This window comes from Serpula lacrymans, assembly GCF_000218685.1.
Source record: "Serpula lacrymans var. lacrymans S7.9 unplaced genomic scaffold SERLAscaffold_1, whole genome shotgun sequence".
NCBI classification, from domain to species: domain Eukaryota; kingdom Fungi; phylum Basidiomycota; class Agaricomycetes; order Boletales; family Serpulaceae; genus Serpula; species Serpula lacrymans.
Genome location: NW_006763290.1, coordinates 1,530,120 through 1,551,062, shown reverse-complemented (window position 1 = coordinate 1,551,062; position 20,943 = coordinate 1,530,120). Strand labels below are relative to the sequence as shown.

Below are 20,943 nucleotides of genomic sequence, written 5' to 3'. Positions count from 1 at the left end.
AAAATCTTAAAACAAGATGGGATCATTCCAGTCCAATCTGATTTAGAAAAATCTCCAAATCACATAGGATTATCTCACCACATCACAGAAAAATCCAAGCAGGAGACAAGATTACCCTGAGTGAGAATAAAACATGGAGGTCCCATAACAGGAACAGAGTTATCTAATATATAATCATAGGTAAGTTCCCAGCAGCTTAAAATATTATTGTTATTTCCCAGCAGTTTCTATTGTTTACATGTTGCAGCATTTGGCTTGTAAACCAACTATTATGTTATGGTAGAACCTGGTAATAAACTACAATGGATGTTAGTTTAAGGTGTGATCTCTAATAAATGTAATGTAACATACCTCAGCCGCTGCCCAAGAGGCTATAGAAACGACTGAGGTATTTCTATACTAAACCCCCTACTACTTATAGTCGGAGGTGCTACTCACTACAGTATAATGACTCCTAGGAGTACAATTGTGCTCCTAGGAGAACAATGGTTACTCCATGGAGTGGTGGCTATGCTCCATGGAGAACAATGGCTGCTTCGGCAGAGACCGGGTTTATCCGGTTTTGTCACTCCCACTCGAGTGCAACCGTAGTCCCATAGCTTTAGAGAATTTCCAGTGTTTTTCATGAGTGAGGGGTTTAGTGAGAATGTCTGCAACCATATCTCCTGTAGGAACGTATCTGATTACTGCCTCTCCCTTTGATACTAAGTCATCTTGGATAAAATGATATTTCCGTTGAATGTGTTTTGTGCAAGCACGGAACTGTGGATCTCGTGTAAGAATAATAGCTGCTTGATTGTCACAGTGCAATGTTGTAGGTCCATTTTGAGCATGTCCAATTTCTTCAAAAAATGTCCAAAGCCATGCAAGGTGTTGTCCAGCATTGCTCAATCCAATGTACTCTGACTCCATGGAGGATAAAGCGACCATGCTTTGTTTTTTGCTTGTCCAGGAGATTGCTCCTCGGATAGTGATAAAGACAAACCCTGATGTTGATCGAGACATGTCTGGGTTTCCAGACCAATCTGCATCTGAATATCCATAGAGATCCATGTCCATGGAGACATCTGCGCCATCATATTGTAGTTCCATGTCCCTGGTTGCTTTCAGATATTGGAGGACACATTTTGCAGCTTCCCAGTGATGGCTCCTTGGAGCTGAGCTATGCCTGCTTAGTATTCCAACAACGTAGGCAATGTCTGGGCGGGTTCTGAGCATGGCATACATGAGGGAGCCTACAATTGAGAGGTATGACACTTGACGCCCTTCAATATGCATCTCGTGTTGCACAATATCTTCCCCTGGAGCATTTGCAAGGAGTTTTGATCCATGGGCCATTGGTGTCCATACTGGTTTGCAGTTCTTCATTCCAGTACGCTCCAGGACTGTGTCAATGTATTGGCGTTGCAATAGGGATATTGTTTTGTTTGAACAATCACGTTGGATTTCTATTCCGAGGATGTATTTTGCTTCTCCAAGGTCCCGCATCTTGAATATGGATTCGAGTTTGGCTTTTGTGATATTCATGAATTTTCGGGATGAAGCTCCTAGGAGGAGGTCATCTACATAGACAACAACAAAGCATATTTGTTTGTTGTCCTGGAATACATAGAGACATATTTCTGCATTTAGTCTTGTGAAACCGAGCTCCTGGAGCTTATGATCAAAAGTTTTGTTCCATGTACGACCAGCTTGTTTTAACCCGTAGATGGATTTCTTCAATCTCCAGCAGTATCCAGGTTGGATAGGAACACCCCCTGGAGGAAGCATGTACAGTTCTTCTTCAAGTTCTCCATTGAGATAAGCTGTGGATATGTCCATTTGATCAAGTTCTAGGTAGTACTTTGCTGCCAGGGCTAGAATAATTCGGATTGACTCTAAGTTTGCAACCGGAGCAAAAACCTCCTGGTAATCAATCCCCTCCCTTTGAGTAAAACCTCGTGCAACAATCCGGAGTTTGTATCTCTCAATGTTTCCGTTTTGATGTGATGGGTTTTACTCCCTTTGGAAGTGGAACAGTGTCATATACTGTATTGGTATTGAGACTTAGGAGTTCCTCCTCCAAGGCAGACTTCCATAATTCTCCATCCGGATGTGATAAGGCTTCCTTTAGTGTCCTTGGAAGGTCTGTGTTAGATGGACCGGTACTTGCTATTCCAGCAAAGAATGTCTCCTATGTATCAGATGTTTCTTCATGAACCTCAGGAGTGTTAGGTTTCTCCATGGAGTTGTCATGCTGCTCTTTTCAAGACTGTTCCTCATCTAGAGTCCTTTGATAATCTCGGTTTTTGTCTGCAGGATGGGTCTGGCAACTGCTTTTGCGTACTCCTAGGACTTCAGCAGGCATGACTGCTCTTTTAGGAACTTGTGCAGGTACTCCAGGGAGTAGCAGCATTTGTGTATTTGTTGCCCCACTCACTCCTAAAGGTGTTGAATCACTCCTCGGAGGTGTTGGATGACTCCTTGGAGGTGTTGTATGTCTTCCAGAAGCTGATCCAATGGACAGGCTGTCTAGCTGTATTCGGACTTTTTCCACATCAGCTGGCTGTATGTTGAGGGGCTGTCCTCCCACTGACTGTAACTCTACTTTGGCTTTCCGTTCTGAAGATGGCCAGTGTTCAGGTCTTGGTTGTAGAGACTGTTGTGGAGGGTGTCTTAGCTGATCAGGTGCTCCCACTGCTCTCGGAACATCTTCATGCTGATATGGTTCCATTGCTTGTGGAACATCTCCTTGGAGATGTGGTTCCATTTGCAATTCATTTGGATCTCGGATCCGAGGGTTAGGATCATCCTCCTCCAATGTATTTTGGTCCGGATAGTGAGCATTCTCTGGAATGAGTCCCTCCCACTGATCTGTGCTAGTGTCTGTGTTCCAGGGAGCAGTGTCGTCCTTTTGTACCTTTCCGGATTCATTGAATATGACATGCCGACTGGAAAACACAGTTCGTTTTTCAGTGTCTAGGAGTTTGTAGGCTTGCTTTCCATGTGTGTAGCCAATCATTATGGCTTTGCGCCCCTTAGAGTAAAACTTCCCTTGCCTTTTGTCTTTCTGAATCAAGGCATATGCTTGGCATCCAAAAGGGCGAAACAAAGTTGGATCAACTCTCCTTTTAAACAGTATTTCATATGGGGTCTTTCCATGGAGTCCTGATGCTGGGCTGCGTGCTGTGATATATGCAGCTGTTTGCATGGCATCTACCCAAAATGACTTTGGGAGCTTGGAATCATGGAGCATAGTGGTTGCTAATGTAGCCAATATCTGATTCATGTGTTCTGCAATACCATTTTGTTCCGGAGTATCTGCAGCTGTAGTTTCTTGGATGACACCATCTCCTCGGAGCTGATTTTGGAATGCATTGCCAGTATATTCTCCTCCCCCATCGCTCCGGAGGAATTCTGTGTATAGTGGAGTGAAATTTTCTTCTCCCAAATAAGTCCGGAAGAATGTTTGGACATCTTCTTTCTATTGCTTGTATTGTTCCAGTGCTTCACTTTTATGTTTTAGGAAATATATCCATGGAAATTTGGAGAAATCATCTACAATGATAATCCAGTACCGAAAACCCTCCCTGAAAGTTGGTTTGATTGGTCCTCCAACATCTGTGTGCACAATTTGTATGGGGCGCTTGGCTCGGTTTCCTCCAGTGGACTTGAAAGGTAATTTCTTCATCTTTCCTAAAGCACAAGGTTCACAAAACTCCGGGGTTCCGGTAAGGGTGTCTATGTCCTGGAGCTGTCTTTTTGTAACCATTCGTTGCAAGCGGTCCATTCCAATGTGTCCCATTCTCCTGTGCAATAAATTTACATCTACTGCTGCAAAAGCTGACTCCGTATTGATTTTGGGTTTTGCTTGGATGTGATAAAGTCCTCGCTTGTGTAAGGCAGTGAGGATAAGTTCCTCCTTTTTCCGAACTTCACAAGCATTTGACCCTGCTGGAAAAAGTGTCGATAACCCCATTTTGGACAATTTATGGACAGAGACGAGTGCTAACGTGAAGTTTGGCACAAGTAAGACATTTGACAGTGCAATATTGTAGTCCTTTTTGCCAACAGTTGCTTGTAGGATTACTGTTCCAATGCCAATGGCATTTACAGAGGATTCATCCCCAAAACTGATTGTCCTTGGAGGATGCAGAACATGGTATGTTCCTGGCTCAAACCAGGAGCGGTGAGGGACCATGTGGGATGTTGCTCCGGAGTCAATAATAATTGTTGTTTTGGTCTTTCGGGTTCTGACACAAGGTAAGCTTGAATGTGTTTAGCAAGGGGCTTGAAAATATGTACATGTTCCAATGCAATATGACTCTGTTCCTCCTCAGAGTCAGATCCAGATGATTGCTCCGCCGTATTTGCCTTTTCCTTCTCTTTTCCTTTATCCTTATGTCTTTCCTTTCCCTTCTTCCTTTGACCTTTTCCGGCTGACTGAAATGTTCAACACTCTGAGGTGTTGTGTGTTTTGGCTTTGTGGAAGTCACACCACTTCTCCTCGGATTTGAGTGCTGTTTTGGAACCTCCAGGGGCCTTCTCTGACTGTCGTGCAACTTCTGCAGTGATCCAGATCTCAACTGCATCAAAGGTAAGTTTATTTATTTTCTTCAATCATGTTGATTACTGATGACTGAAATATTTGCCATTCAGGAGTGCATGGGAGAGATTGGAGAAGAGCGAAGGCCATGAGTTTGGTATCAACTCCTAGTTTTATTCCAGAGAGGTGTGAATCAATTGTCCGGATTTTTGCAATGTGGTCCTGGATAGGTGATGTCCCATCCCAGGACAATTTGGTGAGTTGCTGGAATGAATAGAAGGCCGAGGCAATGTTGGACATCTGATGGAGTGAGACAAGTTTATCAAATAACTCCTTGGAGCTGGTGAGGTCTCCAGTCCTCATTAGGAGGGCATCAGAGATGTGGTCCTGGATGATTCCATGTGCCTTCTCATCCTTAAGTATCCAGGTGATCTCAGGATCCTCCAAGGAGGTAGGCTTTCCTGGTGAGGGCTTAAGCTCCTCTCCAGTAACAACCTGGAGAACGTTTTCCCGATATAGCTTTGAGATGATCCGGAGTTTCCATATCTGAAAATTGTTGGGTCCAGTGAGAACTGGACATGCGGATGTATCGCGTGCTGTGGTCATGGTTCCGAGGTTGCCATTTCAAATAAGAATTATTTCCTGCCTAGCTTTTGTGCATCAGGGCTCATAACATAATAAACCTATGTGAAACTCAGCCGCTGCCCGAGAGGCTATAGAAACGACTATATTATTTACCTATGGGAGAACAATGGCTGCTTCAGCAGAGACCGGGTTTATCCGGTTTTGTCACCTGGATGAACCTAAGATTGAGCTGGGACAGTGATTCAAAGTAGCCCTCATGTAGGTTCATCCCAAGTCACATGAAATTGCATTAACATGCAGAGCATACCTTTCAGCCATTTTTATCTTCACACAAATTTATAATCAATTGTATGGTATTTTTGTGCATTTTTTAGTTCAGACATTTGGATAAAGCTGCACAATTCAAAAGAATATTATATCTTTTGGGTCAGCACATTAAATATATCCATGACATATCTTTGCTTGGTTGCAAGAGTATTATATTATTTAAAGTAGGATGAGCCTGAATAAAAGCTATTGTAATCCTGCATAAATATGTTGCATGCCTTTTATTACAAACCATTTTAAGTAAGATTGATTGAAATCCAGGGTGGACAAATTTACTTTGTGATATACAATAAATTATATGATGAGTATGAATTGGAGGTTGTATAGTCTAGCTAGAGCAAAGAGATGTGGTTTAAATCAACTGAATTAAATCAAGTTAATTTGTAAATTGTTATATGTTACAATTAATTACACCAATTTTTGGTCAAAGTCTCCTCCATCAATCTATAGCATATGATATTACACTAGAAGCTAGACAAATTGAAGTTTAATTGAAAGTAAACACCATTTGAGATATGTATTATGTTATAAATAATAAAGGCAGGTAGTATTATACTCTGCCTTATGGCTATTAGTACTATTGATAATGTATTGATGGTGGCTACATTCATCACCATTAATATATATCTTCCTTCTTGGTTGTCATTTATGCAGGAACTATCTTTGCAATTAAGCCCCCCTAAACACCATATGATATGTGACAAATGTCTGGGATTATCTCACCATAACAAATGGTCTAATTCCATGGGAAAATCCCATCCTTGCTACAGCACTTGGGATAATACCAGGAAAAACAAGCTCTTAGCTTTATACATTTACACAGATAGTTGAAACTAAATGCTTATGTTTGGGGGGTGACTGAAGTGTAAAGTCAAACAACTTTGCATGTAAGTGTCTCTTTGTAACTAATACTAACGTGAAAATCCATCTTAAAGATGGATATAATACTATATGGCAAAAAAAAAGAAAATCCTTCTGAAAAGAAATATATATCAATTACTATTAACAGCTAAAAGCGGATGTGAAACTTTCTGAAGGAAGCACTGTCTTGCTATTTTACTTGTTGAGGCCAACACAAATAAAAAACATGTAAGTAACAGTAAGGCATCCTTGGTGTATGTGTAACTACAAACTGTTATTATGGCACAAGACTCAGGTTTGCAGCCGGTATCACACCATTAATTTCCCTGGATAAACAGGCTTGGCATGCAATCTTCATTAATGGGACACACTTTCATCTCCACACCTTCTTGTCAGCAATTTGAGAAATGTATGAATGTGTGGTAATCCAGAGCACTGATGAGGCTGATTTTGCAATGGAGTACAAGGTGCTTTCCAAGGTGCTCACAAAGCACGTTGTTGAGTTACCAATTGGGGAGATTCTGTTCTGCTTGTATGCTGATCTGACACTTAGTCCTCCCATACCCGACTTCACTATTATTCACAATGGCCAGAATTTCTTATGGATTAACTGTTTCTGTCAGACTTAAGTGGGTTTGCTTTAGCAGGGTTGTTTAGGTTTTATAACACAAGTTAAATTGCATTTGATTCACTGTTTCATAGTTACATTCATTGTTTATTTCCTGTGACCATTTCCCCTCTCTCCCTATTTGCCTCCCCATCTGCTGCTTTCTCTCTTTCTCTTGTGCCCCTTTCTTATCATCTTGTCATTGTCTTTATATCCCATGGCCTCTTTCTCACTGTCTATACCTTCTTTCTTTTCTATTTCTTGTGTGTCCCTGCCAAGTCCTTGTTGTTTTCAACTGCCTATGTTCCTTGGAGTCCATGTGTGTGCCAGTGAATTGTTTGTATGCTGGTAAAATCAGAGAAACAGGACTTACCGACTCAAAATCTTGATTTTGAAAGTTTGAACTTAGAGAAAAATCAATTGGCCAGAGATCACATGACAAAGGGTCTGTCAATCAGTCAATCAGTCACTCACTGAATGGTTGACCAGTTTAAGGTTTCCCTTGGAATGACGGGGTTGCTCCAGTGACAAATACAGTATTCTACTGACACTTGTGTCAACGTGTTGCAGTGCTTGAGTTTCACACCATATGACCTCGACAAGGACTCAAACAAACAAGTAACAGGCCTAGCTATGTACTTACAGATAGTTGTTATGTTTTCATTTTGAAATCCTAAGTTGGACTAATTTTTTGTTTGAGATATTACTGTTTTGTGACTACTTTTTTGCTAACCACTTGAAACAGTTGTGTGAACCCTTAAAAATCATACATAGCACTACTATTTGTATTGTTGGGGTTCTGTCACAATCCCTTACTTCTCACACTCCTATCTCGACTGATAACGAATCTATCATATCTATTATCTCTCCAAATCTTATCTAATCATAAGTCACATGATCAACACGTGACCTATGACATAGTCACTTACAAAGACAATTACCAAGCACCTCATGCCTTACGCATATCGCTCAGTCAGCGCCTTATTTATAACACATGTTCTCCAGTATATATACAGCTACCTCTTGTACATATTCCCCAGCTGTTGATTACATCTTTATTCACTGTGATAGACCCTTGCTTGCGATTAGAACTTCTGACTCTCCGTTTGTTCAGTGAAAGAGTTGGATCTTCACAGGTTCCAGTGTACATCTACAATAACATTGGTTTCTTATTAGTTGCCCAAAATGTCCCTTTTGTGCTTATATATCCTTGCAGAGTGCCCAGTTTGAAGGCACAGATTTACTGACCTACCCAGTCAAACTCAGCTTGTAGTTTGAAATATTTTTCAACCTCTGCCTTGAAGTCATTCCAAGTTGGCCATATACACAAGGTGTAGCACTCCTGGAGTCGTATTTGGGTGTATTAACCTGCCACAGCTCCTTTGAGTCTTGATAGCACAGCTGTCACTGTTTTGAAATTATTCTGGAAGGTGTTCTAGTTCACCTTAATTCAGATTTGGACTTTGATCCACCATTCAGCAAATTTAACCCTATTTCTGTCAAAAGTGCTAGGGTCAGTGACAATTTTGACTTTTTTGTTGAATTTTTACTCAATAGGGGGTTTGCCCAGAGCTTGTTGAGCTATGCTGTTAACACTGTGATTTTCTTGTAAAGGACAGCATTGACATTCATGGTTTGTTCTTGTGCCGACATAACAACTTGTTTGGTTTGGTGATGTAAAGTAAAAAAAATATAACTGGGGGTCCCCACTTGCTATCTGTGGATCTACCTCCTCCCAGCTGAGTATTGGATCTCAATCTCAGATTACCCACACTATAGTATTTGAAATTTATAAAAATGTAAACTTAATAAACTCTGGTCCGCTTGTTAACCTGTTAACCCTTCTCCATTTGGCGGAGGCAGGTGCCCGGCCTGGTCAGAGGAAACTGTAAAAGAAGTTTTGTATGTAAATGCTAATCAACAGTGATTCCATACAGACTACTGAGCTAAGTACTCCCCTTAACACTAGGGGCCATGTATTGTTTGTTCCTTGATTCTTTCTAGTACCTTTTCCTAAAGAACTCTATAGGATTGGAGCACACACTTTGTTTCCTCTGGCTAGCAAATGCTCAACACCAGTTGGGATTGTAAGCAGATGGGTGATCACAAAATCATCAATTTTGATACTTTGAAGAAAGCAAATCCATGTAGTGTGTGTGCCCTTTGAAACTACTGTCAGAATAATAAATAAATGTAGAACAATTAGACTTACTTCTGATAAGGTATTTTAGATAACTGTTGTGATCTCTTATTCACCATTAAAAAGATCCAACCCATTTAGCCTTAAGAGGACCTTATAAAGAGTGCTAGACAAGTCAAGTGCCTTTTGCATAAATAACTTATAGCATGCTTTTTGCAAGTGGAGTCACCATCTGTAGAAAAAACAATCAAGGATTATTTGGATGTGTTGAGCAGCCATAACAGCATTCTCTATCTTGCAAGTTGGTGAAACAACAACTGGTTAAGGGATTATATGGGTCTAGTAGAATTGCAATTATAGCAGGAGTTGTTGCTTCCTTGCCATAGTGGCAGGTAGGGCTATCTCCATAAACTGCATCTGAAATATTGGGAAGTGAACTGAAGTCAAAAATCTTGAGATCAACTATTGGAGCATGATCACAATAAAGGCCCTTAACTACATTTGTTACTTTGCTAAAGACATTTGTGATGTTTGTGTCCATATCAGACACTTTGATATTTTATATGCTGGGGACCAGGCAGTGGAATATTGTATTGAGGTGACCAACCTGAGGCCAAGTGCACAGCTTATTGAATATGCAAGCTTGTGACCACGTAGTACAAGTATAAGGTGCCTAAAGTCATTGTCTGTTTTAGTGTGTCCCTATGCTCAATACAGATTTTCTGCTACAAGTTCAATCCATTCTATGGATACTAACTCCTTTGTATAGTGCAGTCCCAATGAGTTGCTGGAGGCATAGGACATTTTTCTCTGTAAATGCCATCACACACAAAGTGCTTGCATCCATCCAGGTAAGGCACCATCTTACTAATCTTGCAGCTGTGATTTAGAGCCTATAAATTGATTTGTGAACTTAAGTTGCTCAAATTCAAAGGGATTATTGCTTACCTTCAAATAAAATATACTGAGTTACTTGTTGTATGTTCCCAGAAAATTGCAAAGTTGTCAGTGCATGAAAAACCTATATAGAGTATGTAGTAGAGCTGCACAATCATATTTTTCTATTTTTTGATAGGACCCCTGTATTACAACTAAAGTTATAACAGAGAAAACCCAAAAGTCCTGTAAGCCCTCAGCGCTGTTAATAGGGTAGGAATGAGCTTTTTGGTGTTCAACAGGAGAACTTGCTGAAGAGCCTCCAATCTATTGGTGGGTATATATACTACTATATATACTACTACAGGTTGTCTGTACATGTACTAATACAGTTAATAGATAGTGGTGGCTGATGATGTCCTAGGGCACAGCCCTGTGATTAGCTCCACCACATGAGAGTTGTAACTAAAAATGCTGTGCAGTGATATAAGTGAAAATTAGGAAAGTGCCACGTAGCATAAAGGTCCAAAATTCAGACTGAGAAATATAGTTCAAAGAGGAGAATGAAAATTAGTGGCTGAAAATTGTGTATTATAGCACTACCATCCTTCTATGGCATAACTTCCAGGCAAGACCCGATTCCAAAGGAAGTAGTTAAATTTTCACACACAGGTTAAAAAATATAATTAAAAAGACTTAAATCCATGCCTGTAAGCCAAACAAATCTTGCAAACAGTATTATAGGAGTTTACCAGATGGGCTTCTGGTTTTCATGTTTTATCCTTGTCTCCATAGCCTTTACAGAGGATCAGGAACTCTAATTTTCCATTTTTGTCACTTACCTATGTGGTTACAATTAATCTGGGCTAATCTATGCACTATCCAGGCAGTGGCCCTTTTTGGCCTTTGAGCATCTATGCTCTTCCCTATCTTTTATCTGCTTAGCAGTTCTAAAGTGCATTTTGCATGTTTCCTCCAGTACAGACTTCATTTTTGTGGCCATGGTTCTGCAGCCTTGTTTTTGCTTTTTCCAGGTCCTTACACCCATTCTTGGTAGATATGACCTTATGACCTCAAATGATGCCTTGCCTGTAGCTGATGACTGTTTTACATTATATGAGGCCTAGGCTATGAGCCTTGTCTTAAGTAAGGCCCTTTTGCAGGAGCCTTACATTTGGTGCAAATAAATGCTGTTCTGAATGCTCAAATGCCCAGCTTGGTGTGGCATCATAGGTTTATGTTGGCACAGAATGGCATTTTCACCAAAGTGAGACAATCTGAAAAATAAAGAAGACATAATCATACACTTCTATATCCTCTGTATATATGCCCCCTAATGTTAATAATCCAACCACCTTCTCTAATTAGTTCAGTTACTTGTCACTTGAAGGCCAAACTACTATCAAAGGCATAATAGATACTTGGATGCCCCAATGAAGGAATGGGCCTGGTCCACTCTGAATAAATAGCTGGTTTTATTCTGGCATTTCACAGCTATTAGTAAATTTACTATAAATCTATACTTTTAGGGTTTGACAAATATGTCCTGCTCCTGTAAATGCCAAAAGACTTCTTGTACAACCCTGTTATGATGAGTCTTATTGTCCAACTTTGTAAGTATTAAGACATTGTCTATATAAGTAACCACATGACAAAACCGGATAAACCCGGTCTCTGCCGAAGCGGCCATTGTTAATTCCAACTGTGTTACAACAAAGTTATTCACTATGCTCCTTGGAACCGACTGGATAAATGATAAAATCATGGATATGATGATGGAGGAGCTGACCTACTACATCTTGGACACATCTGAGTCATCACCATCTATCATTGGAAGCACATCTTTTGCAAGAGCAATCAACGCAACAGGTGGAATGACCAGGCTATGAAAACCAAATATACAGCTGTGTTGAAACATTATAAGATGCATATGAGAGATACACCATCTTGCTGTTTTTACTTTCCAGTGTTCACTAATGAGAATCACTGGATTGTCATGTTTATTGATGTAAGCAGGAAATCCATTGGTTACGGTTACTTATGAGTTATCCTTTCTAAAAGCCAACTACTTACTACTGGACTGTATAGGTGACTCACTGGCAGGAAAAATGCTAGCTCCAAAAAAATTCATCCGTTTTGTGCAAAAATGGGCCAGTACTTGCTTTGGGCAGTGTTTTGTGGACTTGAAGAATATTCTGTGGCATGGGCAGCAAGAAGATGGCTATTCATGTGGTATATGCACTGCCAACACCATTTCTCATCCAGTATTTGGTGTCAAGTTATGGCATGAGGATAGCCGGTCAAATGAGCAAATTGAATAGTTTTGTGCACTAGTATAAAGACACATTGATAAGGTAGGTATAGACATAAAGACTTCATACCATTATTTATTGTACTCCATAGGACACTTGGAGTGGCATAGCTGAAGTTCTATGTATCAAAGCTGCTGACACAACATTATCTGCACACTTGTTAGGCTTCATCCTAAATGAACATCCAAATGCTATAAAGCAACCATTCAGCTGCATGCCATGTCCTGATGAAGGCATAGCAGGCACTATTTGTGACTATAATGCCTCACCAAAATAACAGCTTGCAGCTCCAAAATGATGAGTTACTGGAAAGTCATATCAGCATGGAAAACAAGGCTCAAACTGACGCAGAAGGGTTCAGAAAGCCACTACATAGCACCCTTCAAAGATGGCTAGTGAAAAAGGATAGTCACAATGCAAGAAAATAATCCTGGAGTCAAGCAAAATTTGTCTTGAATGACTCACACTTGGACAATAAGGCTGTGAAGAAGCCTTATCAATTTTTGGATACAAAGGACAAGATTGAAAGCTCAAGCCCAGGTATGAGCCGGCTGGTGAAAAAACAAAATCCTTGAAAGGGACCAAAGTGCAGGATTTTATTATAAAGACTGTAGAGAGGTTCATCACTTGGTTCATTCACAGCAAGCATAAACAACTTTTGTTACACTCATAATTGATGAAAAAGTCTGAAAGTAGGTAAAATATTTAACTGCATTTTGGACCTACAAAATGGTGTCTTTTTGTTGACATATTTCCATTAATACTATATTTTGTGTGGATATGTAAAAATATGTTAACAAAAATACATTATTCTGATAAAGTCTTGTAGGTCCAAAATGCAATGAAACATTTTAACTACTTTCAGACATTTTCATTGATTTTGGGTGTGACAAAAGTTGGTTATGTTTGCTGTGATTGCAAAACATCATGGCAAAATATGCATACAATGTTACAAGATTCACCACCCCCATAAATAATGGCTGTCAAAAGCATACAGCTGTGGCAGGAAACTTTACAGTTGATTGCTGGAGTGAGAAATTCTCATGGACACCAATCATTAATCTCGCCTTATCTCAGCAGGCACCCACTATCCAGTAACAGTATCCTTGTGTTGAACTGGCTTTATAGGTGGTGGTGTTAGATCAATCACAATTACTTCAGATGAGCGTTTTGGGAAAGTGTTCAGCAAACTCACAGGCAAACACAAGAAAGAAGTTTGAGACACTCAATACCACAAGCACACTTGGAAGAATGATCACCAAAACAAAAGGATATTTTCAACTCAATGCCAACATTTTATCGCTTGTAGTAATGGTACCACAAATAGACTCAAAATTTCCTGTCACCAATGCACTACTCTGCTTTTTGACCATGGCTTCAGGCAAGCCACCAAGTGCAAGCAACTAGAAGATGTAAATTATTGCCATGAAAATTATTCGTGCTGGAATCCCATTCTGGGAAAACTATATGTGTGCTTCTTGGGCTTGAAAGAAATTATAGAGACATCAGTATGTTATTTTCTCTGTATACATCTTGTTCTGTCTTAATACTGTATTTAAGTACCATAGGATGCAATGAATACCCCATGTGTGAAGTATGCAGTTGGGGTTCTAAGTGGAAAACATAAGGGGCTTGGCATTTTTAATGGGCTAATAGAAGCAACAATGAGCAGGCTTTCACATGAGGAAAGAGGAGTAGAAATGCAAAACTTCGAGTATTCTCCTGCCTTCAATGAATTCTTTCATATTCTTGGCATCTATAGCCCTCAAGCCTAACAATTCTTCTCAAAACATTTACCAGCATGAACCATGCAAAGCTACATCATGAAATGATCACAACAGCCTCAACTTCCCACAACCATACATGAGTAAACATTTCAACTCGCAAGTAAACACCTTGCTACCTTAAGCTACGATGGACCAACTACATTGAGCTATAATGAGACAAAGCTCTTTGCGTGTTGGCATTTATACTGGGATGCGGAAAACACCCTTTACACATTGTGGATCCGAATGGGCTAAGGGAGATAATATTAAGCCAATCATTAGAAAAGGCAACAAAGGTACAAAATAAATAAAACCTCCTGTACAATACATTTATCATAATAGCATGTAGGTATGACTATTTTGTCTACAAGTGCTATTACCAAAGGTGGCCCCAATAATTGTTGCAGCTTTAGCTGTTCCTGACAATTTGAACGCTAAAAAGCTTCTTGTTTTTTCCTGCATGATTTTAGATGGACTTCTAAATCTTGGGATCAAAGTCATATATTTGCTGCTGATTGCACAGAAGGGAATGTTCAGTTCAATGTCTTCTTGTGCAAGAAAGCAATCCTACAGTAACATATAACATTCACAATCAGTTCTCCATGGCCAGCAACCTTGATCTCAAAATCTAAATCCCTTTTTCTTTGAGGACAAGCACAAGTTATAGTCCAAGATTCCAAATATGCTTTGAAGACTTTTTGTAATCATATCTTCAGCTCTCCACGAGTATTCCCCCTTGGAAATCATGTCCCACTTTATCAGCATTTTCATGACAACAATGCATTTGAAGAACAAAGCCCACTATGTCACCAGGACATAGAAAAACCTGACCAACAAGTCAATGATGCAGCTGCAAGATTATTTTCCTCTGCTACTCTTGAATATCTCACTAGTGTTTACCCAGAGTGTCTTTCCAAAATCATATACATGTTTGTTTTTGGCAAGCTCATAGATGTGTACCAGAATCAGGCCATTCCCCATATTGTACCCATTAAACTGGCACACATACCTGGAACAGTGCAAATATCCTATGAGCCAATATTTTTTATCTCAAGAGGTGACCAGTATAGGTCAAATTGTCATTAATGGGCTCATCAGCCTTTTTCTTGTATACCGGGACCACACTGCAAACAACTACCCCCCAATTCCATGGTTGCACTCAGCCAAAACATGTGAACATGTTTTTGGAGAAGCCCAGAAAATTGTTAAGGATTTTACCATGCTTGATCTCCAATATATGATTGCTAAACTGTGTGTCAAACTTTATGAAGCAGTCCTCACCAAATATCCCTTGATTTTAAAGGAAGAGCTCAAGGATACAACCACACATATTTTGATGCACAAGGTTTAGACTTACCTTATCAGGATACCCAATTCAATAGGCTGCAAGTGAAGCTGCAGAGGAATGCGATAGTCTTGTTGCATTAATTGGACTGAATCCTGTCTAACTGCGTCAAGCTATTTCACATGAAAACCATTATTGGCTACCAAGGATTCATTCTTGGTTCAAAAACCCTCTGAAGGAGATGGGTATACAACATAAAGATGGCTCCACTGTCAACTTAAACCCAGAGGGTGATTCAGATCCTGAATTTGATGATGACTTGGATGCAGAGCCTGAAAATCTGGACAATTGTGAGGCACAATTAATTCAAGACCTCATCAAGCACAGAGTTTCACCATTCTCAGCTCAACTGGGCAAAAATAAAGCAAAGCAAGAAAAGCTTACAAACCTCACCTTTACATCACTAGCCCTCAATATTAATAACATGTCTTGAGTGTAAGCAAACCACCAATACTCACTTTAATCCACTTATTCCTCATTTTTTTATTTTGTTGTGCTTTAGGTTAAGTTTTATAGAATAAAGAGAACACAATGAAGACATGGAAGAAATATATGCAGAGGAAAGCTGAGTCATTTACAGAACTATACAAATTTGTTCAACAATCCTGCCTGTTCAGGCCCCCAATGAATCATGTAAACCATGTGGAAAGGGAGAATTATTGGATGCACAAGAACTGAACCTGCAGGAGCTAGTCAAGACCTGTTGTGACATGAGACCCACCAAGCATAACTAGGTGTGCATACAAGAGTCTCAGGTCTACACACTGATGATACCACTATGACCTCTGAGTCCAAAGGCCTCCTAGACAAAAATGGTGTGGCTGAAAAAAAACAAAAAGATCTGTACCGAGCTGATATAAGAATTCCAATCTATGTCAGATGGGCAACAAGACCATGCAATTGGTTCTGGTTATGAGCATGCGGCATGATGGACTTCAACTTCAACCCAAACATTAACAGGCATTCAAAATCAACCAAGTGGCAATAGTGTGAATGCCACATTGCATGCAGAGCAACTTGCATTCAAGGTGAGTTGTTTTTACTTGGTACATGGCAAGCAGGTTTTCACAGGGATCAATTCATGTCATTTTTTTAGGCATCAACTCAGAGAAAGAATGTCTTTCAAGCTGCAAATACTCCATGCTTGTCAGTTTTTTTAGGAGCTCATATCAGCCCAATTCAGCCTTTGCAACTCAATGATTTCAGTATCATATATACTCAATGCAGTTTCATGCTTGGGAAAGGTGCTTGCCAGTCATATCTAGTCTCCATTATTATCTGCTAATACACACTAGTCCTATCTCTTAGCTCAAAAAACCACTCGCAAAAATGCAAGACATACATTAGTAAAAATTGTCCAAAACATATCTGATGTCTCATATATAACTGTGCAAGTATATCAGCAACATTTTTGCTCACAGTTTTCTTCTATTCCTGAGGTGACAGCCACATTTCAGACTAACCAGTTTGCTATCCTGCCCCCAACATCATTTATATGCCTTCTTGAATAACCTGTCAAAACCAATGGTACATACATCAATATTGGCACAGAGGACTTTATACTGTTTTGCCAGTGAGGAAAGAAAAAGTCAGAACAAGAACAAGAAGCTTTAGCAGAGGATTACATATAAATTTTTGTACTTACCACTGTAGATACTGTTGTTGCATATCTGTCCAAGTTAATAAGGTTTGAGCCTCACGCACTATCGCTCTCTACCACCACTAGAAGTGGTGGCCAAGAGCCACTTCCCTATTTAGTTATTGGACATTAAACTACTATAGAAATTCTTGATTCACACTTTCTGGATACCTCAGTCCTCATACAAGAGACTGATGTAAGTTTAAACATACATACATATTCCTATAGTTGCTGAAGCTACTACCTAGTATCACTTTGTAACAGGTAATAGCTGAATATAGAGTCCTTGTACAAGAAACTGAGTATCACTTTGTAACAGATACAATTAACAGGTTATGAGTCCTACAAACCCTTTGGAAGTAACACCAGCCGCCAGAGGTGTCACCACAGCAAGTGTCCTGAAACTAAAAGACAACAGCAGTAACTTGGAAGCCTACAAGACTAGAATGCTAGCCAGCGTGGCAGCTCATGGCTTAACAAGATACCTTAGTGGTACAGCCAGACCCCCAAGACCACTTAAGCTCAATACTGATGGAGCACCTGTAAAACCCGACAGATCACTGGCTGACAAAGACAACATTGAGGAGTACAAGATGAAAGTCAATTCTCACATCCAAAAGCACACCATAGTGATGCAACAAATGGTTGCATCTATATCAGACATGATGCTTTCCAGAATACAAGCAAGCAGGAAAGCAGATACTTCTGCAGGAATGTGGGAAGAACTCTGTTGGTATTATGAGCACAAAAGCAAAATTGTTCAAGTGGACATGTGTTGACAACTCCAAGACTTATGATGCACCGACAAAACTGATATCAGGACCCTCTTTGGTGAAATGATAAAATTGAGGGCCAAACTGGCAGGCATAGGCGCTTTGGTAGACGACTGAGACTTCTCGGCTATGATCCTATTGTCGCTACCAGAACCATACCGCCCTGTCCTCACATCTATGATAACCGCTGCTCAAATTTCTTGGAACACCCTCTCTCCCAAAAACATAATTGGCCACCTTATAGATGAGGTGGATCACCAAAAAGTTGTCAAAAACACTGAAAAGAAATGAGAGGGAGAATCAGCATTAACGGCCAAAAAGAAACATAAAAAGAAAGGCCCTACCTGCTATAACTGTGGCAAAATAGGCTATATTGCTTGAAACTGCCAAAAACCCAAGAAAGAAAAGACGGAAAACAGTAATCAGAAAAAAGACAAGGAAAAGGCTAAAAAACCTACCAAAAAGAAAGAAACAGCCACCGTAGCAGCAACCGTAGAATTGTCAGACGACAAAATATACACTTTTTCTGTATCTGCAAACAAAGCTCAAACCTCAATTGATAAGGATGAGACATGGGCTTGCAGACCATTTAGCACCATAGTAGACTATGGGGCTAGTAGGCATTTTTGTCCGCATTGCAATCTATTCACGGACTATAGAGATATTAGTCCGGAACCAATTTGCACTGCAGGCAGACCCCCGCTATATGTGACTGGACAAGGTAACATAATGCTAAGACTGCCAAACAGATCCAAATGAACAACAACAACACTAAAAGACGTGTTATATGTCCCACAAATGTCAAAGATCCTAATATTAGCCAGTCAAATGAATAAGGCGGGATATGCAATACATATAGAAAATTGCTTCTGTCGGATCCTATCCCCAGGGCCGAACCACCGTCCTATAGCAAAGATACCTGTGAAAGCAGGATTATACCAAATTACAGAAGACCTCCCATCAAAAGATCACCATGCCAATACAGCAACAAAAATGACTATAGATCAACTCCATCCTTGCTTAGGTCATGTAGTGACCAAATTGGCCAGATACCTGATAACATCAAACATGGTTAAAGGCATAGAAATTGATGAAATGTCAGAAGAACACTTCTGTGATGCATGTGTGAGAGCCAAGGCAGATTGAAAACCCTTCCCTAACAAATCACATAACTGTTTGACTGAATACGGTGAATGAATCCACACCGACCTGTGGGGCCCAGCATCAGTACAAGACATAAGTGGGAAGAGATACATGCTCACACTTACTGACAATTTCAGGGAAAGCCACATTCGCCTATTGGCAACCAAAGGCGAAGCTCTAAAACACTACATATGTTTTGAGGCCTGGCTAGCGACACAAATAGACGGCACTAAAATTAAAAAATTGAGATCAGACTGAGGGGGGGAGTTCCTCAGTGACGAATTCAAAGCTCACCTGAAGAAGCAGGGAACTGAATGAGAACTCACAGTTCATGACTTCCCACAACAGAACAGAGTCTCCAAACGTCTCAACAGAACAATTGTTGAACATGTCAGAGCAATGCTAATTCAAGCTAAACTCCCGGAGTACCTATGGGGCAAAGCCGTCAGACACGCTAATTGATTACAAAACCGATCACCTACCCGTGCTCTGAAAGACAAAACCCCGCACAAAGTCGCCCATGGCAACAAGCCCAATTTATTGAACCTTCACAAATTTGGAGCCATTGTTTATGTACGGTTAGAAGAATCAGACAAATTGGGCTCCAAAGCTGGAGCCACCAGATTCCTTGGCTATGACCTTGAGAGCAAAGGGTACCATATATACTGGCCTGAAAAGTGTAAGGTCAGTGTAGAACAAAACATCACTTTTATAAGAAAACCCCTACCAGACAATGCTGAGAACGAGGGGGAGTTGTACCAGGTTTTGACACCCAACCTGAAGAACTCGCCCCAAATTGTCAAGAACAATGCCAAACCTGTAACAACCAAGAGTTAGTTACTCTGGCGCACAACTCAGACAAGCAAAAGAGTAATGAGAGGGAGTGGTTACCCCTTAAGATAGGATTGAGTTAGTTGTGGGTAAACAACAGGAGGACTCGCTGAGGAGTCTCCTGGATCTATTGAGGTTTATATACTACTACAGTGTTTTTTGTACATATGTACTATACAGTTGACGGAGGCAGTGGCTGACGACGTCATGGGGCATAGCCTGTGTAACCAGCTCCACTGCGTGAGAGACTTTGTAGCTAAAAATAAGGCAAAGGCAGTGCAGCGCAAAAAGGTGGAGTTTTGAACAAAGATGGAAAGTGCCGCATGGCACAGTGTGTAAAAACTACAAAAGAAAGTTGAAGAGGAGAATGAAAATTAAAGGTCCAAAAATTGTGTATTGTAACAAAACCTGAAAAGGAAGCATCAGAGAAGAGAAACAACCAGGAACCAGACCTTCCCCTTCATCCCTCTATACCAAAAGTTGTCAACATGGTCGAGACAGCATCTACACGCCCACCGTGGGAAACAAACCCACCTGGATATTATAGGAATTTGCACAAGGGACATAACACGGCTAACATAGCCATCACATCAGAAAAGAAAGACACTGACGACAGCAATTATATTGCTCCCCTGATGGCCGCACTATCAGCAGAAATAGCCACTGATTCCCCACCCATTCATGAGGCCCTGAAAGGCCCAGACCGAATTCACTGGCTTGAAGCAATAAGTGATAAGATGAGCCAATTTGAGAAATTACGCACCCGGGAACCGGTACAACCACCCAAAGGGGCAAACATCATACGCAGTCACTACGTTACCAAGATCAAATGCGATGCCAATGGCAATATACTCAAATACAAAGTCAGACTGGTTGCAAATGGGAATGTGCAGAAACAAGGAATAGACTATGAAGAGACTTACTCAGCAGTTGCAAGACTAGCATCCCATAGAATCATATTGGCCCACGCCACAGTAAAAGATTGGGAAATCCACCAAGTTAACATAAAGAGCGTGTACCTAAATGCGGAACTCAACGAAGAAATTTATATGAGACCTCCACCAGGCTACCTGAAAGATAATCAGCAAGGGATGGTATGCAAAAGGGTCTATATGGCCTAAAACAAGCGGGACTAGGCTGGTACAGAAAGCTGACAAAAATGTTCATAAAAGCTGGTTTTGTGAAATCAGAATATGACCATGCAGTCTTTGTC

The 20,943-nt window shown here is 40.4% G+C and overlaps 1 protein-coding gene across 1 annotated transcript; it reads left to right on the top strand.

Annotated features, from left to right (window-relative positions):
- Positions 1-11,648: 11,648 nt before the first annotated feature.
- SERLADRAFT_431913 (uncharacterized protein) lies at positions 11,649-11,898 on the top strand (the record flags this gene model as incomplete). Its single annotated transcript, XM_007312203.1, has 2 exons — positions 11,649-11,790; positions 11,846-11,898. The coding sequence occupies 2 exons, from the start codon at positions 11,649-11,651 to the stop codon at positions 11,896-11,898; spliced, it is 195 nt and encodes a 64-aa protein (XP_007312265.1).
- Positions 11,899-20,943: the final 9,045 nt, after the last annotated feature.